The sequence below is a fragment of the Canis lupus genome, chromosome 32 (genome assembly GCF_048164855.1).
Source record: "Canis lupus baileyi chromosome 32, mCanLup2.hap1, whole genome shotgun sequence".
In the NCBI taxonomy this organism is placed as follows: domain Eukaryota; kingdom Metazoa; phylum Chordata; class Mammalia; order Carnivora; family Canidae; genus Canis; species Canis lupus.
This window is the reverse complement of record NC_132869.1, coordinates 27,905,746-27,933,384: the sequence shown is the minus strand read 5'-3', so window position 1 is coordinate 27,933,384 and position 27,639 is coordinate 27,905,746. Positions and strand designations below refer to the sequence as shown.

Here is a 27,639-nt window from a genome sequence, read left to right as displayed (position 1 = left end):
AATCTACTCGCTTATTTTTTCTTTTTGGTTTTAGATTCCACACGTATCCAGTATCTTAGGATATTTGCCTTTTCCTCTCTCACGTAACTTCATTTAATGCTAACGCGCATGATGTCTGTCCCTGTTGCTATGAATGGCAAGATTTCGTTCTTTTTATGGCTGAATACTATTCCATTGTAATATATCCACAGTTTCTTTATCTCTCACCTTTACCCCTTGATGGACCCCTTAGGTTGCTCCTGTAGCTTGGCCGTTGTAAATAATGCTGCAGTGAACATGGAGTGCAGATAGCTTTTGGAGTTAGTGTTTTTATTTTGGGGGGCTAAACACTCAGAAATGGGATTGCTGTATCATACAGGGGTTATGTTTTTAACTTTTTGAAGACCCTCCATACTGTTTTCCACAGTGGCTGCACCAATTTACATTCCCACCAGTAGTGCACTAGGGTTCCCTTTTCTCCACATCCTCACCAACGCTTGTTATTTCTTGTCTTTTTTGATACCAGCCATTTCGGCAGGTATGAGGTGATGTATCACTGGTTTTGAATTCCATTTCCCTGATGATTAGTGATGTTGAGCATCTTTCCGTATGTCTGCTGGCGACTGGTATGTCTTCTTTGGGAAAATGTCTATTCAGATCTTCTGCCAATTTTTTTTCCCCTAGGCAAAGAACTTTATTAACCTTGTTTCAGACTTTATTGCCAGGCTTCTTCAGCTTAATTGGCTGCAAAGAATGAATTGTGTATAAGCAAAAACTGAAAAAGAGCTGCAGTGTCCAAGGGGCTTGGGCTTAAAAATATTAGAGATCTAGATTTTATCAGATCCATGAACAAAATTTTAAAAAGCAGTTGTAATAATATAAAATAGCAGCTCCCAGTAACTTCTTCAAGTTTCAGCTTCTTCAGAAGTTGACTCAATTCAGTCTGTTCCATTCTTGGAAGCTTCATCAAAGTTCTCCACAGGATCTGGAACTTCATCGTCATCATCCTCTCCGGTAGCAAGTGGTGCTTTCCCATCCACAGACTGTTTGGGCAGAGCTTCAGCCAGTCTTCTTAAACTAGGCAGACTGTGTGCACCAAGCTGGTTTAAGATCCTGGGGTAGCAGCATTTCTGTCAGCTGCTTTGTCTCAGCATGGCCTGTAATGGTGAAAGGGTTCGCTGCAAGCGATGCCTGAACTTTAGGGCTGCTAAAGTGGATCACCGTTCCTTGGTTTGTGAACATACTTCTTCAATACCAGAGATATTGTTTACCCCTTAAATTCTTTAAGGAGAACTGAAGTTTTTTTATCATCTGCTGTAGTTCTTCTATGAACCATCTTCTGCTTTTGGCGAGCAGTTCCTTTCCCACCAATGCACACTTGTGCTTGCAGTTTGGCGAGTTTCTCTTGGTTCATGATAGTTTCTTTCATCTTGTTGGAGCGGAAATGGGACCGCGCAGGGGAATAGGGGTGGCGCTCGGGGTCTCAGGTAGACCAGCTGAGCTCTTCTGCCAATTTTTAAATTGAGTTATTTGTTCTTTTGCTATTGAGTTGTATGAAATCTTTATGTATTTTTTATAATATTTTTTTATATATGATTTGGAAATATTTTCTTCCATTCAGTGGGTTGCCTTTTTGTTTTGTTGGTTTCCTTTGCTGTGCAGAAGCTTTTTAGTATGATGTAGACCCACTTAAATATTTTTTGCTTTTTCTGATTTTACTTTTCGTATCAGATTCAAAAAATAGCATCAGTATCAAGGAACTTACTGTAGTCTGTGTTTTCTCCTAGGATTTTTATAGTTTCAGTCTTACATTCAACTGTTTAATCCATTTTGAGTTGATTATTGTGTATAGTGTGTAAGTTGTCCAGTTTCATTCTTTTGCATGTATTTGTGCAGTTTTCTGTTTTCTCAACACCAGTTACTGAAGATACAGTCCTTTCCCCCATTAGATAGCCTTGGCTTCTTTCTTGTAAATTCATCGAGCATATATGCATGGGTTCAGTTCTTTCTTTCTTTTTTTTAATTTTTTATTTATTTATGATAGAGAGAGAGAGAGAGAGGCAGAGACACAGGCAGAGGGAGAAGCAGGCTCCATGCACCAGGAGCCCAACATGGGATTCGATCCCGGGTCTCCAGGATCGCGTCCTGGGACAAAGGCAGGCGCCAAACCGCTGCACCACCCAGGGATCCCCCATGGGTTCATTTCTGAGCCCTTATGTTCTATTGATGTATCTGTTTTATCCCAGTACTATACTGTTTTGATTACGATAGCTTTGTTATATGGTGGGATCAGGGAGGATGATTCCTCCAGCTTTGTTCTTCTTTCTCAAGGTTGCTTTGGCTATTTGGGGGTTTGGTGTTTCCATACAAATTTTAAGATTGTTCTGTGTCTTTGAAAAATGCCATTGGAATTTTGATATAGGGATTGCATTGAATCTGTACATTGTTTTGGCTAGTAAGGACATATCAATAATACTGATTCTTCTAATCCATGAGCCTAGAATGCTTTTCCATTTATTTGTGTCTTAAGTTTCTCTTATTATCCCCCCCCCCCCCAAGTTTCTCTTATTAATGTAGTTTTCAACATACATGTCTTTCACCTCCTTGGTTAAATTTATTTCTAGGTATGTTGTTCCTTTTGATGCAGTTGCAAATGTAATTGTTTTATTTTTCTGATAGTTCTTAGTTTGACTTTTTTCTTTCCAGTTTGGATGGCTTTTATTTTTATTTTTTTTATTTTATTTATTTATTTTTTTTGATGGCTTTTATTTCTATCTCTTGTCTAATTGTTCTGAAAGGGCTTCCAGGACTTTGTTGAGTATTAGGGTCTTGTTTGTGACCTCAGAGGAAAGGCTTTCAGCTTATCACTGCTGACTGTGATGTTAGCTTTGGGCTTGTCCTGTATGGCCTTTATTGTGTTGAGGTATGTTCTCTCTAAATCTACTTTGTTGAGAGTTATTATCATAAATGGATGTTGAATTCTGTCAAATGCTTTTTCCGCATGTATTGGAATGATCGTATGATTTTTATCCTTCATTTTGTTAATATGGTGTCTCACATTGGCAGATTTGAGGCTCTCGAACCATTCTTACATCCCTTGAATAAATCCCCCCTTGATCATGGTGTATTATCCTTTAATGTATCATTGAATTCAGTTTGCTAATATTAATTGAGACTTTTTGCATGTATATTCATCAGGGATGTTGATCTGCAATTTATTTTCTTGTGGCATCCTTGTCTGGTTTTGGTTTCAGGGTAATGCTGGACTCTAAAAAATAAGTTTGAAAGAGTTTATTGCTCTTCTGGGTTGTTTTTTATGATTTATTTATTTGAGAGAGAGAGAGAGAGAGAGAGAGCGCAAGCACACAAGCACATGCCCAAGTTGAGAGAGAGGCAGAGGGAGAGACTCTTCAAGCTGACTCCCTGCTGAGTGGGGAGCCCAGTGAGGGCACAGTCCCATGACCCTCCTCTTCTATTTTTGAAAGAGTTTGAGAAGGATAGGTATTAATTCTTCTTTGAATGTTAGGTAGAATTTATCAGTGAAACTATCTGATCCTGGACTTCTGTTGGAAGTTGTTTGTTTGTTTACTGGTTAAATCTCCTTATGAGTAATTGGTGTGTTCAGATTTTCTATTTCATCATTATTCAGTTCTGTGTTTTAAGGAATTAATTTCTTCTAGGTTGTCCAGTTTGTTGGCATATAATTGTTCATAGCAGTCTCTTAAGATCCTTTCTATTTTTGTGATGTCGGTTGTAACATGTCTTTCATTTCTGGTTTTATTTGCATTTTTTTCTAGGTGAGTTTAACTATAGGCTTGTCAATATATTTTTTTTAATTTTTATTTATTTATGATAGTCACAGAGAGAGAGAGAGAGAGAGGCAGAGACACAGGTAGAGGGAGAAGCAGGCTCCATGCACCGGGAGCCCGACATGGGATTCGATCCCGGGTCTCCAGGATCGCGCCCTGGGACAAAGGCAGGCGCCAAACTGCTGCGCCACCCAGGGATCCCTAGGCTTGTCAATATTGTTTATCTTTCCAAAGAGCCAGCTCTTTGTTTCATTGATAATTGTTAAGTCTTTTAAATCTTATTTCATTTCTTTTTTCTTCCTTCTGCTAATTTTGTGCTTCATTTAGTGTGTGTGTGTGTGTGTGTGTCCAGTTTCTTGAGGTGTAAAGTCAGGTTATTTGTGAAACTTATTTCTCAAAGTAGACATTTATCAATATGAACTTCCCTCTTACAGCTGCTTTTGATGTATCCAACAAACTTTGGTATGTTATATGTTCATTTTCATTTATCTCAAGGCATTTTTTACTTCTTTGATTTCTCCTTTGACCCATTGGTTATTCAGTAACATATTGTATAATCTCCACCCAATGTGAGTTTTCTAGTTTCTTTATGTAATTAATTTCTAGTTTCATAGTATGGTCATATAAGATGCTTGATATGATTTCAGTCCACCTAAATTCATTGGCTTGTTTTGTGGCCTAACCTATGATCGATCTATGCTGGAGAATGTTGCCTATGCATGTGAGAAGAATGTATATTCTATTGCTTTTGGACAGAATGCTCTGTATATATGTATATATGTTAAGTCCATCTGGTCTAACATGTTGTTCTAAGACCAATGTTTCCTTACTAATTTTCTTTCTATCTGGATGATGTATGCATTGATGTAAATGGAATATTGAAATCTCCTATTATTGCTATTTCTCCCTTTAGGTCTGTTTTTTAATATTTTCTTTCTATGTCTAGGTATTCCTATGCTGAGTGCACAAGTATTTCCAAATGTTCTGTACTGTGTTGGATAGACCCCTTTATCATTATGTGACACCCATCTTTTATTACAGTCTTTGTGTTTTAAAGTCTATTCTTATATAACTATAGCTACACTAGCTTTCTTTTGGTTTCCATTTGCATGGAATATCTTTTCCTGTCTCTACTTTCCATCTGTATATGTCTTACATCTAAAGTGAATCTCTTGTAGGCAGCATATAGATGGGCCTTTTTTTTTTTTTTAATTCTGCCACTGTGTGTCTTTTGATTGAAGAGTGTAGTGCATTTACAGTTAAAGTTATTATTGATAGGTATGTACTTACTGCCATTTTATTAATTGTTTACTAGCTGTTTTTGTACTTCTCTTCCTTCATTTCTTGCTCTCTTCTTTTATGGTTTGATGACTTTCTTTAGTGGTATCCTTTACCTTTTGTGTTTTTACTATAGGTTTTTGCTCTGTAATTACCATAGGCTTATATATAACAACTTATGTCTGTAATCTATTCTTTTTAAGTATAAGTAACATATAGTGTTAATTTCAGGCATACCAATTTAACAATTTTATACTCAGTACTCACCATGATAAGTATAGTTACTATCTGTCACCATATGATGTTATTACAATATTATTAATTGGATTCTCTGTGTTGTACTTTTCATTTCTGTGACTTATTTTATAACTGGAAGTTTGTACTGCTTAATTCCCTTTATCTATTTTGCCCGTTCCCTCCACCTGCCTTCCTTCTGGCAACCACCAGTTCCCTGTATTTAAGAGCCTGGTTTTGGTTTGGTTTGGTTTGGTTTGGTTTGGTTTTTTCCTAATCCACCTGTAGGTGAAAGAAATCATAAGATATTGTCTTTATCTGAGGCTGTCAAACCATTCTTCCATCCCTCTGGGTTCATCAGTGTCACAAATGGCAAGATACTCTTTTCTATGGCTGAATAATATTTCTTTGTATATATACACCACAGTTTTGTGGGGGGTTTTGAGTCTAGTTGACACACAATGTTACATTAGTTTCAGTTGTACAATTTAGTAATCTGACAAGTTTATACACGTTATGCTCTGTTCCCAAGTGTAGGTACCATCTATCCTGTTACATTGCTTTTACAATATCATTGACTGTATTCCTTATGCTGTGCCTTTTATTCCTGTGACTTAGTCATTCCATAACCGGAAGCCTGTATCTCCCTCTCCTTCACCCATTTTATCCAGCTTCTCACCCCTGTTCCCTCTGGCAACCATTAGTCTCTACTTATTGACCTGATTTTGCTTCTTGTTTATCCATTTGGTTGGGTTTTTTTGTTTGTTTGTTTTTGTTACACTTATGAGTAGAATCATGGTATTTATCTTTCTCGGTCTGACTTATTTCACATAGCATAATATACTCTAGCTCCATCCATGTTGTCTCAAGTGGCATAATGTCATCCTTTTCTGTGGGTCAGTAATAATCCATTGTGTATATATACCACATTTTCCTTATCCATTTGTCTACAGGTGGACACATGGGCCGCTTCCATATCTTGGCTATTGTAAATAATGCTGCAATAAACATAATTTAGTGACCATATCAGGGTGGGTTTCTTTCTGGCCTCTATTCTGTTCCACTGAGTTGTCTGTTTTTATGCCAATATTATAATGTTTTAATTACTATAACTTTGTATAACTTTGTAGTGTAATTTGCAATCAGGAAGCCTGGTGCCTCAAGCTTTGTTGTTCTTTGTCAGGATTGCTTTGGCTATATGGGTTTTTATTGTTTTGTATAAGTTTTAGGATTGTTTGTGGTTTGTTGGAGTTGTGTGAAAAATGGCATTGGAATTTTGATATGGATTGCATTGAATGTGTAGATTGCTTTAGGTAGTGTGGGGATTTTAACAATATTCTTCCAGCCTGTGAGCATGGAATATCTTTCCATTTATTTTTGATGTCTTTAATTTCTTTCATCAGTATCTTACAGTTTTCAGTGTATAGGACTTTCACCTTGGTTAAATTTTTAGGTATTTTATTCTTTTTGATGCAATTGTAAATGGGATTGTTTTCTTAATTTCTCTGATAGTTCATTGTTAACTTATAGCAATTATCTAGATGATTCTTAGACTGTTGTCAAATGAATGTGGCACAGATTTGGTCCTCCTCCTTTGTCAAGTTTATATCTCCATTGGGACCTCTCCTAGCCCCTTTTAACCCTCCCTGATTTGATTAGGGATAGCAATATCCCTAATCACATACTTTGATTTATTGCTCTCATTAATTTACTGAACAAGTATTTATTTGGCTTCCATTACAAGTCAGTTACTGTTTGTTTTAGATACTTGCTTTACTTCGGTGAACAAAACAGACAAAAGTCCCTGTTAGAGGATGCAGAAAATACATAATGTGTTAGAAGGGGATAGTGCCATCAAAAGTACATAGCAGGGAAAGGGAGATTGGGAAGTTCTAGAGTGGAGGTGGAAGTTGGTATTTTAAGTGTGGCCACCAGTTTAAGCCTTATTAAGTACATCCTATACTTTAAAGGAGTTAAAACAACCAAGTGGGCATCTAGGGGAAGAGTATTCCAGGTAGAAAGAGGAGTCTTTACAAAGGCTTACATAGGGAGGTACGTGTCTGCCATGTTCTAAGAATAACATGGAAGGCAGTGTGTCTGTAGAAAGTTGAGAGCAAGGGAGAGATAGTAGATATGGTTGGAGAGATCATAGATAGCCAGATTTTTTTAAGGATTGAGTGAAATGGAAGCCATGGGAGGTTTGGAACAGAAAAGAGACATGGGCTGCTCGGTTGGGATTAAAGTATAGCGACAGTGTGGAAGCAGGAAAGCCAATTAGGAAGCTATTTCAGTAATCCGATGGCAGGTGATTATAGCACAGACCAGGGTGGTAACAGTGGAAATGGTGAGAAATGGATAGATTCTGCATGCATTTTGAAGATAGAGTTTACAGGGTTTGCTAGGGAGTGAAGGTGAGATGAGAGGAATGGAGGAGAATTTCAAAGGTTTTTGCATTAGCCTATAGAAGTATGGAGTTATATCAACTAAAATGGGAAAGACAAAAAATAAAGATATTGAATAGACTGTTGGATCCAGGAGTGAGTTCAAGGGCAAGGTATATGCTAGTGTGTCCGTAGAATTTGGGAATCAGCAGAAGTGATCATTAAAATCATGAGACTGAGACTGAACGTTTTCCTAACAAATGAGTGTAGATGGCAGAAGACCAAGGACAGTAATTTGTGACACAGAGTTCAGGGAGAATAGGATAAACTAACAAGCGATATAGGAAAAGGATGAACAAGTGAGTTTAAGAGAACAACCCAAAAAGTGTGATGTCCCAGAAGCTAAGCCAAGATCCTGTATCAGAGAGGAGTAAGTAGCTGTCTCAAATGATGAAGTCTGGTGAGAACTAACAATTTTGGATTAGCTTTACCAATGCCATTGGTGACCTTCATCATCTGTTTCATTTGAGTGTTGGAGGCAAAAGCCTATGAGGAGTGAGTATAAGAGAAAGTGAGAGGAAAGAAATGAGAGACGGTGAGTACAGACAACTCTAAGGAGTGTTGCTGCCCAGAGGAACAGAGAAATAGAATGTAGCTAGTGAGAAAAAGGAGTTGAGACTTTTCTTTTTTAAGTTGGGAGAAATAGCCACCTGTTGGCTGATGGCACTAATCCATAGAGATGGGAAGTCTGATGGTGAGGGAAAGAAGAACTAATTCAGTTGTTGGAACAATATTCTTGTGTGTACTAGAGAGAACAGGCTTGATGAAGAGGTGGAATGATTGTATTTGGGTAACAGCATGGATAATTTGGCTATAGTGACAGGTAGGGAGACAGAGTTTGTGCTTATAGATCCTGGTAGGTGGTCTGATGCCATTTTGAGAGTCTGGAAGTTTTCATTACTTCGTTTTCCTCAGTAAAGTAGAAAACTTTCTATCACACTTAGACAAATTTATAATATTTGATATTAGCATTTAGACATACCAAGTTGCTTATTCACTAACAAATATTTATTGAATACATACTATACACTAGGCATTGTTTTAGATAGCAAATATATAACTGTGAACAAAAGTTCCCAGCTTTATGGAACGTCCATTTTAGTGGATGGAAACAATAAGCATGTATTTGTCGATTTCAATTAATGGTATGAATGAAAACAATAGTGTAAGGGGGAAGGGAGATAGTTCCTTTTTATAGGTTGGTCACAGAAGTTCTTTCTAATGAAGTGACATTTGAGCAGATATCTAAATTAAATCAGGTAGTGACCTATGCAAGGCTGTGGGAAGAACATTTGAAGCAAAAAGGACAGTCAGTGCAAAGGCCCTAAAGCAAGACTATCTTGCCATATTGAAAACCAGCAAGGAACCAGTATGGCTGCAACAGAGGGGAATGAAGGAGTACGTGGAAGGTAAATTGAGAGAAGTAGCAGCCTTGCAAACCACTAAAAGGACTTTATTCTGAAGTAAGATGCTGCTATTGGAGGTTTTGAATAAATGAGTGATGTGGTTTGTTTTAAAAGGCTCAATGTGGCTGCTGTAGGGGCAGGGTTATTATAGGCAGTTATAGAAACAGGGAGACCTCTTGCAGGGCTATCACAGTGATCTTAGTGGTAGATGATGGGGACTTAGTGGTATTACTGGAAATGGTAAAAGTTGTCAGCTTCTGGCTATACTTAGAAGAGTTGAGAAGACTAATGGATCGGATGCAGAGTGAGAGAGAAGCTAATGTGGAATGTAAAATTTGAGGAGTGTCTTACACTGGACTAGATTTACTGTTCAGTAAGGTGGGCAAGGTGAGGGCAGAAAAGATTTGGAGGGACAGCATCAGGAATTTGGTTTTTGACGCATTTCATTTGAGCTACCTACTTGGTATTTCCATTCAATGGCAAGGAGGCAATTTTATATAGGGCAACAAGGGGAGGACTGGGGATATATATTTGGGAGTCGTCAGCAGATAGCCTAATACTAAGGAAGTAAACCATATAGAGAAGACCTAAGAAGCCTTAGGGTACTCAAGTAGAAGTCAGGTACCTGCAGAAGGACCAGCCAAAGAAAACAGTTATTGTTGTATCCAGTGAGTTGGGAGGAGAGCACAGATCGTGGGGTCCCAAAAGCCAAAGAAAAGGTTTCAAGAAAGGAGAAGTGACCCACTGTGTCAAGTGTCCACAGATATATAATGTAAGGACTGATAACTAGCCATTATTTTTGCTGAGTTTTACCTGACAACTCCCTGATTAGATCTCCTATCCATCGCTAAGCCAAAAGTGCTATGAGGTTAGAGAACTTGTGTATGACTTGTAGCTCAGTATTTGTTGAATCTGTACTACTAGCACCTTCTTCAAGCCCTCCTCTCCTTCTCATCTTCCAGTACATTCACTCTGGCATCCCTCCTGTTGGAATAAATACACCCATGCCATCTTTTGCAGCTCCATCTCCTACCACTTCCTAGTCATACACCTTAATACTATGGAACAATTCATAGCTGTCTCTACAGACTCTGTCATTTCATAGATCTGTGGCTTTACTCATTCTGTTCTTTCAGCCTAAGATGGTCTTCCGCCATTGCTTGGCTGAAGTCTAGCTTGAAGAATCAGGAAGCCTTCATTAACGAGTTCACTCAGTCCACAGATAACCTCCATCATACACTGTGTAGATCTATCATGGTGCTTATTTTCTATTGAGTTAAATACTGTTTTGTACATCTGATACCCTCTGTAGAGTATAAGTTTTTTAGAGTCCAGGAGCATATCCTTATTCATCTTCCTCTCCCTCCTGCCATCTTCTTGGTAGGCACTCTATAAAATACCCGTGTTAAGGGGAAAAAAATGAAGCAGAAGGCATGCAAGTGTAAGCAGAAGATTGTGTGGATCAGTGACTTGACAGTAAAGAGAAAGGAATGATAGTACATAGTAAATTCACTCTAGACTAGGTCAAAAGGCAGACTTTTAAAAGAAATGGTAGGGGGATCCCTGGGTGGCTCAGCGGTTTAGCGCCTGCTTTTGGCCCAGGGCGCGATCCTGGAGTCTGGGGATCGAGTCCCACAACGGGCTCCTTGCATGGAGCCTGCTTCTCCTGCCTGTGTCTCTGCCTCTCTCTCTCTCTCTCTCTCTCTGTCTTTCATGAAGAAATAAAATCTTAAAAAATAAAAATAAAAGAAATGGTAAAGATGTACCTTTTAATAAATATATCTATGCTTTGTATAAAAGTATAAATGCCTATGTCAAAATAGAAAAATCATTTTTAACTAAGTCTTAATTATATAGCAATTTGCAATTATTAAGCGTTCTGCTAGCATACATTAGAAGGTATAAAGTAGGGTGCCTGGGTGGCTCCATCGATTAAACGTCTGCCTTCAGCTCAGGTCATGATCCCAGGGTCCTGCTCAGAGGGGAATCTGCTCTCTCAGAAGTGTGCTCTCTCTCTCAAATAAATAAAATCTTTACCAAAAAAAAAAAAAAAAAGACTGTATGAAGTAGACTATTCATTAGAATGAAGTAGACTATGTTACATATGGGATTTATAATGTTTAATACTTTAATACTTTCATATTAAATTTTTAGGACATCAATGCAAGCCTGAATAAGAAAAACAATTTCTTCCTCCTAAGCCATGGCATATCAGTTATATAGAAATACCACTTTGGGAAACAGTCTCCAGGAGAGCCTTGATGAGCTCATACAGGTGAGAAACTGAAAACCAATTTTTGAGTCTATAATAAATTTTGTTATATCCCTTCTCTCGGGCATAGAGATATGAGGTTAAGTACCTTAGAATCTTTGACCTAGCAAGTCAGTATTTAGATGAATAAGTGCAAATTCCTCTGCATTATACCATCCTGACTGTGGGGCATATGATACAATGAAGATCAATGACACAATTTTAACATGCCTACATTTTCAAAGATTTTTTGTTAAACATAAAAATTGAGATTATTGGTTTTCTCTTATTTATAAGGCATGGTCTGTAGCTTTAAGATAATTTTGGGCAATTTGATAAAGTCTTTTGAGATTTAAATTTGAATTTATATTTCAGTTTTAGGAGAATTGACCTTTTAAAAGAAACTCATTTAAAAAAAATTAAATAAATAAAAGAAACTCATCTAAGAACATATTAAGTATTTCCATTTGTTTCATATGTTTTGTGAGCTCTGGTGAGATTAGATTTTTTTTAAAAAAATACATTACCTGGCCTGCATTTTTTATTTAAAAGAAACTTTATTCCTTCAGTTTATCAAATGCCTCTTTCCAGACACTGTAAAGGAATGATAGAGTTCTGTCCTTGCAATGTAACATCACTGTGTGTGTTTTCTTTTCAAAATTATGTTTATATCAAGACAGTACAAGAAAATACTGTCAGGCTTTAAATGTCAGTATGGCAAAGAAGAATAAGGGAGTCTAGTTTAAGAGCCTCTGGTTAACCTCAGTTAAATTTTAGATTATAATTTGTATATAATTTGTCTTTAATGTCCTTCCTTAAGAGGACTTATGACCTTTATTTTTTCAGTCTCAACAGATTACCCCCCAACTTGCCCTTCAAGTTCTACTTCAGTTTGATAAAGCTATAAATTCAGCATTGGCGCAGAGGGTTAGGAACAGAGTCAATTTCAGGGTAAGAATATTTTCCTAAATCTAGAAGCTTGCACAGTGGTTGTTAAAACGGTGCTTTTTAGGACCTCTACATATTTGTGAATCATAAAAGAAAGCAATGGTTTAATCAAATTTTGGAATTTGTTTTATAATAATTATACTTTGCTTTTAAATGACCTGTGTACCAAGTTTATCCACTTAGTGTGAGATAGAGTTGTTTTTAGATTTTTATTCCATTGTTTCACAAATCAGCCTATATATATATGTTTGGTTGCCTCCCCTGAAGAGTTACTATTTCAAGTGCCCAAACCATTCCCTACAGGATTGAAGGTAAGTGACAGACTAGTCCCTGAGGCTCACTTATGTTTTTCAAACTCTGATCTTCACACATTCCAGACAAGTACATTCGTGTTGCCTCCCACCTACTCTTAATGAAGATCTGAGCTCGTGGTAGATAATGATATGTTTTGGTAATCCCAAACTGAACAAAATTGTCTTTAACTTGATGGTAAATTCAAACTAAGGCCTATTGAAAGTATCATGATGAATAGAAAAAAATTTACCACACTGATATTGATGGAGTCAAATAAATATAACCAAATATAATTGTACACTGTTCTATTTATGCTTGCATTGTTATAAGGGATACCATAAGGTAAAAATTAAGAGATTACAGTATATGAAAAGAATATAGAGGTTAATTTGTTTTTAAGAGAACCATAGTGTTTGGGGGTTTTCTTAAATTTAAAAAAAAAATGTTTTTTAATTTATTTAACAAACATTTCAGTGCCCATTACATACCAGGCATTGTTGTGGATATTGGGTTGACAGAGAACAAGTTTAGTGAAGGGATAAAGTCTGGGTGGAAGTTATAAGTCTCTTACCAGTTTCATATACCTAAATGTTATCCAGAGTAAAATGTATCTTTATAAAATTTTACCAGTAGGTTCTTATATTTTCAACAGTAATGATTCTGGCAAAATTAGTTTGCTATTTTGTACAGATCTGCCAAGTTTGTCATTCAAAACCCGATGCTTTAATTTGAAATTGACCCATGTTGATACCTAATAGCCTTCATGTTGTATTACTGTAGGTTTCCAGTTTGGATCTATTTAGCTGAAATTCAACATGATTTACATTACTGTTGCTTGCATAGTGTTTCATAAGTTTGTCTATTTTCCAAAAGCTAGAAATAATTAGTTTTTGAACAGATCTGACTTTACCATTCCTGTTTTTTCTTTTCCTACTGTTCTAGCTCAGGCTTTCATTACCTATCTCTCCGTTAAAACAAACTTGATCAATTCTGAGATCACACATTGATCATTCCTAATTTTCAAAGGCATTTTGCTCAATCACATTTAAATCTATATTGTTTGTAATAATTTTTACTGGCCTGAGGGCCCATTGAAACAATCTTATGCTAAATTTTTATTTTAAATCCTCATGAATTTCATATAACTGAGATCATTTAAAAGAATGTTACGAGGGGGAAATTTCCTTGAGTATGAGAATTTTAAAATTAGCAAAAAAACTCAAACATATATGTTTATCAAGAACCTTGAACTAATTTTTAGGGAGAAAATCTATATTGAACTAGCCTTTAAAGAGGCAATGTATGCTTTTGATAGAATGTATCCTGGCAGATGACAGTAACACTTACTGTTAAAATACTAAACTTCAAATAGTAATCAAGCATTAAAAGATTAATGGTCAAGAAAAATCACTCTTAAAAATTGACAGTTTCCTTTTCTCTGTTCCATTTTGTTTCTTTTTTTTTGATGTCTTCTAGTTTTATTTTTTTTTAATAAATTTATTTTTTATTGGTGTTCAATTTACCAGCATACAGAATAACACCCAGTGCTCATCCCGTCAAGTGCCCCCCTCAGTGCCCATCACCCATTCACCCCTACTCTCCTCCCCTTCCACCACCCCTAGTTCGTTTCCCAGAGTTAGGAGTCTTTATGTTCTGTCTCCCTTTCTGATATTTCCCACACATTTCTTCTCCCTTCCCTTATATTCCCTTTCACTATTATTTATATTCCCCAAATGAATGAGAACATAAAATGTTTGTCCTTCTCCGATTGACTTACTTCACTCAGCTCCATTTTGTATCTTAACACGTTTAGTGTAAAACACACACACACACACGTATTTATTAGAAGTCCATTGAAGATAGTTTGGCCAGATCAGTTACTGTTAAAATCAGTTACTTGACCAAAGCCAAATATCATAATTATTTTTTAATATTCAAAAGTTCCTTCTATGTTCTTTGAAATAAAATTTTTTATCAAGTCCCTATTCTTGAGATATTCGAGTATGACTTTTGTGAAGACAGTGAAAAAGATATTTAAATAACTAAAAATAGAGTAATAAAGGTTTTATATTTATTAGGGATTCTAGCGCACTAAATTATATTATCTAATCTTGTGTTCACATTTTATTAAGCTTTTGTTGACCAAAAGTCACGTAGCCAATGAGCTCTTATTTATGTTGTCTATTTTAATCTAAATATTTAAGAAAGCATTTAATACAGCAATTTTACAATAAAGTAAGTGAAGCATATACATTTATATAACAGCTAACAGAATTTCAACATATATTTGAATGTTACAGAATGTGTTAATTGACTATGTATTGGTAAAGTTTCTGGTCAACAGTAGGCTATTAAAGTTGGGCAGAATCAATAGCTGTATGTGGGTTTTCTACTGCAAGAGGTTTAGTGTCTACAGAACAATTCAAGTGAATTTCCGTCATGGTGCCACAAGAGAGCAGTAGAAGTACAAATTTCCTTTCACCTTTTTTCAGGTCAGTACTTTGCTAACTACAGACTATTAGTTCTTAGAGAATTTAGGGTTTTGTTTTTTTTTTTTTTTAAGTGATAGGATGAAAATTAAGGAAAATCTTAAGGTAAGCATTAAATAGTCCTACTGTTTTAAGAATTAGGTGGTTGGTAGCTGAGTTCTCAAAGTGCTTTGAGGAAAAAAATGACTTCATGGTATATCTAAATGTTTTGTTTTAAAGGGCTCTCTAAATACATACAGATTCTGCGATAACGTGTGGACTTTTGTATTGAATGATGTTGAATTCAGAGAGGTGACAGAACTTATTAAAGTGGATAAAGTGAAAATTGTAGCCTGTGATGGTAAAAGTAAGTGTTTACCTAATTACTGTGAAAGCAAAGCTACTTAAAATCTTGTTTTTGTGAGTCTCCAGAAAGTCTCCCTCAGAAATTAAGGGAGGAAATGGCTGGAGATCTGGCTTCTATCTCAGCTGGATTCTGAATTCCAGATCTCAGTCCTCTCAAGGACTTTAGGTGTGAACAATTCATATGACATGTAGACTACATCCACAGGTTGAATTTATGTGGGTTAAAAATAAGCAAATTAAGGGAATCCCCCCCTCTCCCATTTCAGGTACAAATTTGAAGTATTTAAGTTTAATTTTGACAGTTTATCCTAGTTTTGGTGTTGCTGGATGCCTATACATTTTATATTTTAAAAGTAATCATTTGAAAGGTTTTTAAATAACCATAAGAACCTTATCAGGTCTATTGGTAAAAATCCATTCCCTAATCTGTGCAGATATATTTTCCATGTCAGACCTAGGACCTTGTTTAAGTCCTATCTTTTTCTTCCATGGTTATCTCCTTTCTGCTAATTATGTCTAAAACAGCTGTTCCTGAAATTAAATAGAGAAGACTATTACTATAAAAGAAAAGGAAAAGAATTTCTCAGGTTATTTTGTTTTATAGATTTTGCGTTTCAAAAGAAATAAGCTAATCACTGAAAAAATGTAGAGAAGACAGAAAAGCACACTTTGTACCACCGTCTGGGGATAACATCACTTAAATATTTTATTATATAATTATATATCTGTTAAATTCATCATTTTTCAGGGCTACATAAAGTTATACCTTTGGCTCTTTTTTCCAGATATCAGAAAGTCTCTAAACTAGCAATACTACACTGACTTGTACTAGCAAAGATGACTTTTTAATATAGTTATCAAATACTTTGTCTTCTTGCTATGATGACAGAAAAGATATATGTAATTTCCCAGATCACACGATAACATTTCTGTATGTCAGATAATGTATCCTTTTTTCATATTTTTCTTAACCCTGAGATTAATATCCAAATTCCACAGTCTAGTAAAACTCATTTTGATAGAGCTACAGAAGCTATAAATTATTGATGTAGATCAGTACTATTGAGTAAAAACTTTTGTACCTATGGAAACATTCTCCATCTGTACTCTCCAATAGCCACATATAACTATTAAGCATTCAAAATGTGTTAGAGCAACTAAGAAATTTAGTGTTTTGTTTTTTATTTAATTTTATCAGCTAACTAATTTAAATAACCACAACTAGCTAGCCAGTGGCTACCATGTTGGACAGCACAGATGAAGACTAGTATGTCCATTTCAGTCATTTGAGCCATAGTTATGTAAAGCCAAAAAGTCAGTAAAGGAGGCCCCTGAGCAAATTATTAATATCAAAGAGTCCATGTAAATATATTTTACTTACAGGAGCTCCTGTCTGGTAGTTCTTCGAGTGTCGTACTCTTGCCTAAAGATGTAAGATTAGCTTTTTTTTTCCCAAAAATCAGTAGATGCAAAGTAGTAAATTAGCCTTAACCTATTAGCTTCTAAGAAGTTTGCCCCACTTCCAGCACACTGTGGTAACTGATCATCGAAGAAAAAACTGTTGAGATTTCAAAGAAAGCTTCGATTATGTTCCATGTATTCGGTCAGCAGAAAAGAATACAACCTTAGCATGTTTTCTCTCCAAAATTAAAATACAAAAAGTTTGGCATTTAAAAGGAGAAGTTTCAGTAATTGAGAAACTACTGAAATTCCTTAGTGACCAGATAAATGGAGTGCTGCTCTGAAGCCCATTTTTCCTATAAGTCAGCTTTCTGAAATAGGAAGAGTGATAGTGGCTAGAATTTAGGTCTGTTTCTCACCAGTAATTAAAGTACAATTTTCTTCTGATACGTATGTTATGGTCCTTTGTGGTTTAAAATTTTGGGACAGTAGAGGACCTGAGGGAAAAAATGGTCATGTTCAACTGTATGAACCAAACCAGGTTAACTTACATAATGAACCAAGTAATATAATTTGGTTTTTCTCCAGCATAAATATGAAGAGCTAAGAATTATCTCTTATATAAAGGAAAGTTAAGTTCTTGGGGCAGTTCCTTGATCAGCTTCCCTCAGCCTTACCTTCTCTTCTTCCCCACTCTTACATCAGCACCACCATTAGTTCCTGTTTTAGTCGTTAAAGATATCATCAAAATATTTAAATTTTAATTTACTCTTTCTCTCCTCTGTTTCCTAGATACTGGCTCCAATACTACAGAATGAATAGAAAAAAATCGCTTTTTTATGCCATCTTCTGTTATAATTCATCAAGTTTTTGAAGAGAAGCATAGAAGAGACTTTTTTTTATTTATTCTAGCATCGCAGAAATGACTACACTGTGCTATATATACTACCAGAATTCCAATAGAAAGAAGCTTATAACTGTAACCTCTTACATTACCTTTTCAGCATGAAGAAACAATTTTTTTTAATGACAAACATTGTTGCCTTCCTAAGAACATTCTTGAATAAACTCATTTTAAAACTCCATGTGATTAATGAGTAGTAGAGCTATTAAATTAGCAATGTGAAGAGATTAGCTAGGCATTTTAGAAGAGCACCATCTGCCATACAAAGGAAATTAGGAAATGCATTCATGTCAGTAGAGGGTAGTTTCATCGGTAGGGCAAAACCATATTCTGGATTGGAATATATATCTCTTTTAAAAGTACAAAACCAATCATTGTTGTGAAAACCCCAAGTACAACTCAATTAGGAAAAGTTAGACAATCTTTACACAGCTCCCATAACCAAAACAAAACTAAAAAACCTAGCAACATAAACTAGTCTCTATATGACATGTAAATTATTTAAGCTGGCCATATTTCATACATTTTAAAATTATCTACACCTTTTATAGGCTTCCATTAAAAAGTCCTACCGAATATATGCCATATCTTTGTGTACTTGAAGGAGAAAAATTTTCCTTGTTTTGTCAATCTAGGTATACATAATGAAGAATATGGCCTTTTTAAAATATCAGAGGGAGAATAGCAAGCACCAGAGAGAGTTAAGTAACTGAAATTCAGCAGCTGACTCTAGATGGCTCAAGACCAACTATTATTAACAAGGATCTGACACTGTTTATCATTTAGAGAGGGTAGGCTGTCAACAATCCCATCCTGTGGTCAATGGCAGTTCCACCTTACTGCACTGGGAGGAAAAATTGCCTCTTTCTCTCTCTCTCTCTCTCTCTCTCTCTCTCTCAGAGAGTAGAGTTCACAGTGAGCTTAAGCAAAATAGCTTTCTTATAAACCTATTAAAATGTTAAGTAGGTCTTTGTATTACACATAGTCCCCCTTTTTTCATTTGTAGAAGCACCTTATATAACAAGTGTCATTTTTAGGCAACCAGTGCTCAAGTGTGATCTACTTAGTACAGACTTTGTAACATAATAGCAAGCAATAACTGACTTTATGAGTGAGACCAAGTGCTATATGTGTTGCATAGATTCTCCTGGATGATCTTCATAACAACCTCAGAAGAACTTTGTTCCCTTTTTACAGATTAAGAAACAAAGTCAACCTTTATTACCAAAGGTTACAGAATTAGGATTTTTCTTAATTGCAATTAATCCAAACCAATTTTTTTTTTTTTTTTGGAGGTTCAACATAATGGTTAGGAGAGAAGTGCATTGATAGTAAACAGGAGTTGTAGAAATTTCTGGTTCTTAAAGAGTAAGTCATAATTTAAATTTTTTCTTCTGCTAGTAATAGTCACTGAGATCTTAAGAATAGAGCTGAAGTTATATACTTGTTTGGGAATTTAAGATCTTGTAAATGATATCAGTAGATTGTGTTTCCAAGAAATGCAGAAGCATTTCTCCTCACTGGGTGAGGAATTTGTTATAATTGACTGGCCTGACCTACTAACTGGATAATAATGACCTATGCCATTCTCTGAGTGCTTCTATAGTCTTAACCTCTGCATATTAGTGTAATTCTTGACTTTCACATTAACACTGAACTTTTATCTTTGCAGTCTATTCTAGTAATCTGTTCCAGGGTTCTCTTCCTAACATTCCCTACCAGCCATTACATAATCTGCTCCAGTCAAGTTAGGTTATGTTTTCTTCCCTTTCTCAGGGCTTTCCTTTTATTTTATTATTATTATTTTAAGATTTATTTTTTCATGAGAGACAGAGGCAGAGACACAGGCAGAGAGAGAAGCAGGCTCCCTGCAGGAAGCCCAATGTGGGACTCAGATCCCAGGACTCCAGGATCATGCCCTGAGCCCGAGGCAGATGCTCAACCGCTGAGCTACCCAGGCATCCCAGGACTTTTCTTTTAAAAATCAAAATCCTACCCAGCCTTCAAAACTTAACCCCAGTTTTGTCTCTGCATGTAACTAATATTGATCTACTCTTACAAAGGAGTCCTTTAAGTACATGAAAGACAGCTCAAGAGACTAGAAGAACATGGTCCATTTCATTACTCACTCAGGTACTCAGTCCAGGTAACTTCATTGGAACTTCATTCCATCGGTGAAGTCCATTCTCGTACTTACTAGGTTAGTTACCGTATACACTTCTGCTTTTGCTTGGGCAAGACTGCAGTAATCCTAGCTAACATTTCCTCCTGTCAGTTCTACTTACTTGCCTAAACATCACACAGCTGACACTTTATTGCAGTAGGTGTTCTAATAGTCCCATAATAGTACTCATACTTTACTGGAATTACAAAAGGGTGACAGCAAGAACTCACGCCACTTTGTGCTTTCCCAACTGGCCACAGGCTCCAATGATAGTTTACTTGCCTGTTAATGTGGAAGAAGAACAAATCCCATTAGTTTTTCTACTGTTAGGACTAAGAGTAAAAGCTGGACTTTTGTAATAATGTAGAATCAATCGACTCTTGATGCATTACTAATGCTATTTTAACACTCAAGTAGTAGGCAAACAGTTCTCTCTTTGAGTTTGGTGGATTGGTCATTGTCCAACTTTATTTTGATTGATCTTCAGCTAATTTTGAAAAAAAATGAATAATTTATCTTGGTAGGCATAATTACAATGTGAAGGTAGATTGCCTTCAGTTTTGAGTCAGTTGTAATTAAATTCTTAAGGGTAAAATTTTCAAAGTTTTATATTTTATATTTATACACACACACACATATATCAACTGGAGAAACCATTATTTGTAGCCTAGTAATGAAATTTGGACTCAATAAAATTGAGCACATGGTAAGGGAAACTGGACATGAAAGAATGAGAGCAGATTACCAGAGGTCTTAAAGCTGGGCAGGGAAATTCTTAGCCTTTAATGGTCTTTGGGGAGAGGAGATACATGAAACAAAGCTAAAATATGCAGGAATGATAGAATATCCATGCAGGAGTTAAGGCCTAGAGGAATAATTGTGGGATGGCAAGACCCCCAAATCAGGGAAATTTCACTAAAAAAGTCAACAGAACTGGGAATTCAGGCCGTCAACAAATATATGGACATCTGTCCAGACCGGCTGGCCATGATGCTTGTTCTTGGTCATGTGATGAGGTTCACAGAAAAGCTTCAAAGCTGATGAAACTTTGAAGATCAACCAATAAATCCAACCTCATTCAGTGCACAAGAATGTTAAGATCCCACTTAACTTAATTTCAGCTTTTCCAAGCTGAAAAAGCCAGTCAGGAGAGTTAAGTGTAAAACCCCAAAAGCTGTAAATTTAGAGTACATAAAACTTCAAGCTGTCCTTCATAGCATCACTAATAAGTCCTTGGTTCTATTCATGTAGAAGCATACTACATGGAGTTGTCCAATTGAGAACCTTGCCAATCAAAATCTATGCTTGCTACTGAATATTTTTGAATGAAATTATATGATGCCTGACACTTACATCAAAAACAAATTAGTGAAGTGATGGGGGGTGGATATTAATAAAATTAACCATGGATTGATAAAGTTTAGTAATAAATGAGACTCCTTATACTCATCTATTTGAATATGTGTTAGAAAATTTCTTAAATAAAAGGGGTTATTTTTCCCTTAAATCAATGCCCATAATATGCAACATTTGGCCTAAGGTATTATATATAGGACTTTTTTAAACTATCGTTTTCTCTGTCCACATTATCTTACCATCATGGCATATGGGACCTACATAGCAATCTCATAACTCACTTCCAGCTATTCTAGACAATAACTGCCCTCTCTTTATGGAGCCTTCCAGGACCCTCCAGTAGATTTTAAAGCCTTTGTCAATCCATTCTAAAAATGCCCTCTAATTTGGTGAAAATTCACCCAGCTAATTTTTTTTTTTTTTTACATGCTGTGGTAATAATAGAATCTTAATTTCCAAGTATAGATAGGTAGAATTTTCATGGGGTTTGGGTCAAGGCATTTCACTTTATAACAGATACAGGAACGTGGCAATATGTAGCAAAGAATTTAATGCAATCAGCTCAAGAACACTATGCAGAAAGACTGTCAATAGTATTCTATCTGGAATGTCCCAACTCTTATTTTCTGATTGTGAACCTCTCAAAGTTCTATTCCAGGAGAAACTGGCTTCAAACAGATTGGAGATTCTTTCCACTTCTGGAAATACATAGACAAGTACCAAACCTTTGCCTAAGTTAAGGGGATGGACATACATGTCGTATATTTTTCTCCCTATGATTTTATTCATTCTGTTTTCCAAGATGGACCATAGACACCTCAGATACCCAAAACAATCTTAAGAACGAAGCTACAGACAGCATGTTCCCTAATTTCAAACTATATTAACAAAGCTATAGTAGTCAAACCAATATGGTATCAAAATACACACCTGGATCAGTGGAACAGAGAGCCCAGAAATAAACCCCCTGCAGATAACGTTTAATTTATGACCAAAAAGCCAAGAATATACTCATGGGGAAATGGTAGTCTCTTTAATACATCATGTTGAGAAAACTGAACAGCCACGTGCAAAACAAGAACCTCAACCACTGTCTTCTACAATACACAAAAATAAGCTCAGGGGCACCTGGCTGGCTCAGTCAGTAGAACATACAACTCTTGATCTCAAGACTGAGTTCAAGCCCCACATTGGGTATAGGGATTACTTAAAAACAAAACAAGAAACCTCAAAATGAATTAAAGACTTAAATATAAGACCTAAAACCATGAAATTCCTAGAAGAAAACAGGTGGTAAACTCCTTGACATAAGTCTTGGCAGTGATTGTTTTGGATCTAACTCAAAGAGCAAAGGCCCAGTTGATTAAGAGTCTATCTCTTGGTTTCAGCTCTAGTCATGATCTCAAGGTCCTGGGATCAAGCTCCTGTTCAGTCTGCACTTAACGCAGAGTCTGTTTAAGATGGGGATTTCTCCCTCTGCTTCTCCCCTGCTCATTCATTCTCTTTCTCTAATAAATAAAATTCTTTAAAAATTAAACTAAAGGCAAAAACAGGTATCCAACTAAATGACAAGGCAATTTAGTAAATGGGAGAAAAATATTTGCAAATATTATCTGATAAAGTGTTAATACTCAAAATACATAAGAACTCCTACAACTCAATAGAAAGTAGACCAATTAAAAAATGAGGATTTAGAATAGACCTGAAAGAAGACATACAAATGGTTAACAGGTATGTGAAAGGGTCCTCATTACTAATATCAGGGAAATGCAAATCAAAACCACAATGAGATATTATTATACCATTAGAATGGCTTTTATAAAAAAAAAAAAGCGTTAGGATATGAAGAACTCTTGTGCACTATTGGTGATAATGCAGATTGGTATAGCCATTATGGAAAACCATATGGAAATTCCACAAAACATTTAAAATAGAATTCCCATATGACCCAGCAGTTCAACTTTTGGGCATTTACCCGATGTTCATTGCCATATTATTTACAATAACCAAGACATAGAGCTAGCCTAAGTGTCTGTCAACAGATGAATAAAGAAAATGTGATATATGTGTATATACATATATATACCATGTGTATGTATACATACATACATACACAATGGAATCTTCAGGCATAAAAAGGAAATCCTGCCATTCATAACAAGATGGACAGATGGATCTTGAGAGTTACACTAAGTGGGGGGAAAAAGACAAATTCTGTATGATTTCACTTGTATGTGGAATCTTAAAAAAAAAAATCATAAATAATAGATCAATGGTTGCCAAAGGCAGGAAGTAGGGGTGGGTACGCAAAATGTACAAAGATGGTCAAAAGGTACAAATTTTGGTTATAACTAAATCCTAGGGATGTAATGTACAGCATGGTGACCATAATCAACAATACTGTAAAAAAAATACTGTATTGCATATTTGAAAATTACTAAAAGAAAAATCATAAAAGTTCTAATCACAACAACAAATGTGTAACTGCGGTGATGGATAGTAGAGATCTGAGTTTAGGGACACTCAGGTAATTGAAGTTAGCAGAATTCCAGAAAGGAATCAATACAGTGGTCCACTAGAGTCTTCACTGAGTACTCTCTATATAAGTAGATTGACACTCTAAAAGATCAGGAAGTGACAGGGGGCCGAGGGGCAGGGGTGGGTATTAGTTGTAAACCGCAATTCCTAGAGCTCACATAGGACAAGGAGCCAGAGTGAAGAGTCTTCAGTAATCACCCAGAGTATTAGAGACCCCAGAGTGGTCATGCCTTAGTAGTAGCCATAAAATATCCCTGGAGTGAAGGCTACTTTAGCTTAGACCCACCCTAGCAAAGATGCTTTAAATACAAGATTCAAAGGAATGAAACTGGTCTACAGATACCTGCTAAAACAAAGCCCGACACTTAAGTAAACAAAATCCATATTCTCAATAATGTAACAGTCATAATGCCCTGAACCTAATTACTAGACTTGTCAAGAAGCAGAAAAATGTGACTCCTAACTAGAAGAAACAGTAGTCTATAGGAAAAGACCCAGAAATGGCAGGGATGACAGGGATGACGTCAGACAAGGATGTTAAAACAGTGGATTTTGTACAAGCATTGAAAACATGAGAAAAATTAAAAATATGTTTTAAGTCAAATGGAATAGAAGTATATGGAATAAAATATTGGACAAATTAATTGATTAGACACTATAGGAGAAAAGGTCAGTGAAATTGACCTAGCAATAAAACCTATCCAAAATTTTCTTTTTGTCATAAAGGGAGAAAAATAAATAGTGGCCAATTTTTTTTCAAATTTGATGAAAACCATAAACTGTTGTGACAGTAAAGAAGCTTGATCAACTTCAAACGAGATAACCAAGCACAGCATAATCTAATTGCTGAAAACCAGTGATAGACATTTTTTTTAAGTAATAGGAATAAAAGACACATTACCACAGAAACAGACAATTTCTACAGACTTTTTCAAAACCACGTAGCTAGATACAAAATCTTAAAAGTGATGAAGACCACTTTACACCCATTAGGACGGCTACTATCAAAACAATACAAGTGCTAGTAAGGATGTAGAGAAATTGCTAATAAGTGCAAATCTTGTGCACTTGTTGGTGTGATGAAAAATGGTATAGCTACTATGGAAAACAGTATGGCAGTTCCTCAAATATTTTAAAATAGAATTAGGATATGAGCCAGCATTTCTTCTTCTTGGTATCCACCAAATTAACTGAAAGCCGAGACTGAAGAAATACTTATAGACCAGTATCATGACAGCATTATTCATAAGAGTCAAAAGATGGAAGCAACCCAAGGGCTTATCAGTGAATGGGTGGATAAGCAAAAGGTTATACATCATACAATACAGTATCACTCAGCCTTCATAAAAATTCTCACACATGCCACAGCATGGATGCCCTTGAGGACTTTATACTAAGTGAAGTATAAGAACAAATACTGTACCTAGATGAGGTACCTAGAACAGTCAAATTTGGAATGATGGTTACCAGAGGTTTGGGGGCTGGGAGGATTTAGTTGTTATTTGATGGGTGCAGAGTTTTGTTTTGCAAGATGAAAAATGTTCTGGGAGAACAGTTAATGTAAACCACGATGAACTATACACTTTAAAATAGCTAAGGTGGTAAATTTAATGGGATGTAGGGGCACCTGGGTCGTATAGTCAGTTAACCTTCCGACTCTTGATTTTGGTTCAGGCCATGATCTCAGGGTGGTGAGATCAAGCTCTGTATTCGGCTCCGTGCTCAGTAGAGCCTGCTTAAGACTCTCTCTCCCCCTGCCACTCCCACACCACCCGTGTGCAAGTGGACACTGTCTTCGTTCTCAAATCTTTTTTTAAAAACTTATGTAATGTATATTTTGCCGCAATTATTTTAACCTTTTTTTTTTTTTTTTTAAGATTTTAATAATTTGACACAGCACAAGCAGGGGGAGCAGCAGGCAGAGGGAGAGGGAGAAACAGGCTCCCTGCAGCAGAGAGCCAGATGCGGGGCTCCATCCTAGAACCCAGGAACACAACCTGAGCAAGAAGCAGACTTTTGACCAACTGAGCTACCCAGGTGCCCTCCCCCTTTTTTTAACCTTTAAAAAAATAATGCTTAGGGGGAAACCTGCTGTTTCTTCTCCCTGCTTTTCCCAGCTCTGTTCTACTTGAGCCCCACCACTTTAAAAAAAAAAAAAAAAAAAAGATTTTATTTATTCATGAGAGACACAGGCAGAGGGAGAAGCAGGTTCCATGCAGGAAGTCCGATGCAGGACTTGATCCCAAGACTCCGAGATCATGCCCTAAGCCAAAGGCAGATGCTCAACCGCTGAGCCACCCTGGTGTCCCAAGCCCTACCACTTCTACTCACCTTTTTATTTCCCATGTTTCTCAACTTTCCCTGAATTCCTGTACCACTGTATTTAGTATTGAATTATCTACTTGTTTTGACAATCTGTAGGACCCCTGAAGAAAAATACTATGTCTTCAGCTGGTTTGGAGGTCCCAAGAGCACCTGTCTTAGAGGAAGTGTATCAGTCAGTATCCAATCCATGAAATAGAAAGCACATTAAGTATTCCAAACAGAAGGAACATAATACAGAGAGTTTGTTACAAAGACGTTCAAAGGGCTAGAGGAACAAAAGAGGAAAGGTAAGTGTATCTAAAGAAGACTAAGGAACAGCATACCATCCCCACTGCTGGAAGGAGCAAAAGGGGAACAGGAAGACCCATAGTCACTCCACTGAAGCTGCTGCTGTGACACCAACTGCCTCACCAGCAGCCAGCAGGCCTACCCTGTCAGCCACAGCTGCCATCGTGCTGGTGCTGCATCCCAGCTCCCACAGCTGCCATGACCATGGCTTGTGACACTACTGAAGGGTTAGACTAAACAGAAATCCAGCTGCAGGGAGTCTGGAGAAATGTGGCTTGTGGATCTCCTACCACAACAGTGAAGAGAAAAATACCGAAGAGTTGCAGAACTGAAGGAACAGACCGTATCCAGCACCCTCCTGGAACTACTCAGCATATACACCCATCCTTTTGCCTCTTTTGTGATTTACACACACAAAAATGTTCTTGTACAACATATACTTAATCTGTCCCCCAAAAGAAAGTTGAAAAGTCCCAAAAGTCACTATGAACATCTGGGTGATGATAATTCTAGTTAAGTCAACCCCCCTGGATATGTTGAAATCTTAAGACTCTTTGTAGATCAGTCACCATCAAAATTTTTACACTTGACAGAAGAGAGGGGGATGGTGATTAACATGTAAAAATCTGAGAAACAACTGGCATAATCTTCCTTTTTATAAATCAAATGGTTATCTCTGGCCTTTTTTTTCACAGCCCATATCATTTTCCTATTGCCCTCAGTCAGTTAGCTGGCTGGGGTTTCTTTCCTGGGTGGGGAGACCCTACACCTCATTCCTGCAGTGTTTAAGTCCTTATTCATTCTGCTGTTGGTGAGGTACTGTAGCCTTCTGTTAACTACTGAACATGGAAGCACTACAGGGGCATCCAGAGAGCCCAGCCCCCTCCATTGTTTAGCAACAGCCATATTTCCCTTGATAACTGAGATCAAGCACCCCAGTCCATACAATAAACCCCCTTTCCCATTGGTTCAGTGGCACAAGAACCCTAGATGCCCAAATGGGAATCTCAATTTCCAGTTGTTTGAGAGTACTGTTCATTTCCTTGTGGACATATTTTCTTCTTTTGGGACCCAACCAGCAGATCCTGAAGTTGTAGGTACAGAAGCCAAAATTCTGTGAATAGGTTATTAGGTGTAATATTGAGAAGAATCATTCTCACTCTCTATCATCCCCTGATTCCTGGACTTT

The 27,639-nt window shown here is 36.6% G+C and overlaps 2 protein-coding genes and 1 pseudogene across 4 annotated transcripts in view; 2 read left to right on the top strand and 1 right to left on the bottom strand.

The window, feature by feature from the left end:
* BNIP2 (BCL2 interacting protein 2) overlaps positions 1-17,768 on the top strand; it is a 43,486-nt gene extending 25,718 nt beyond the window's left edge. For 2 of the 3 annotated variants that reach the window (XR_012022672.1, XR_012022670.1), the window contains 2 exons: positions 11,302-11,422; positions 12,245-12,262. The gene's annotated coding sequence lies outside the window, so the exon portion shown is untranslated. Of the gene's footprint in view, positions 1-11,301; positions 11,423-12,244; positions 12,263-15,348; positions 15,476-17,667 lie in introns of those variants that run through there. The other variant, XR_012022671.1, reaches the window with a different exon arrangement.
* On the bottom strand, positions 918-1,433 carry LOC140622707 (transcription factor BTF3 pseudogene; annotated as a pseudogene).
* On the top strand, positions 11,296-17,958 carry GTF2A2 (general transcription factor IIA subunit 2). The gene is made up of 4 exons (XM_072808849.1): positions 11,296-11,422; positions 12,245-12,349; positions 15,349-15,475; positions 17,668-17,958. The coding sequence occupies exons 1-4, from the start codon at positions 11,351-11,353 to the stop codon at positions 17,691-17,693; spliced, it is 330 nt and encodes a 109-aa protein (XP_072664950.1). The 5' UTR covers positions 11,296-11,350; the 3' UTR covers positions 17,694-17,958.
* Positions 17,959-27,639: the final 9,681 nt, after the last annotated feature.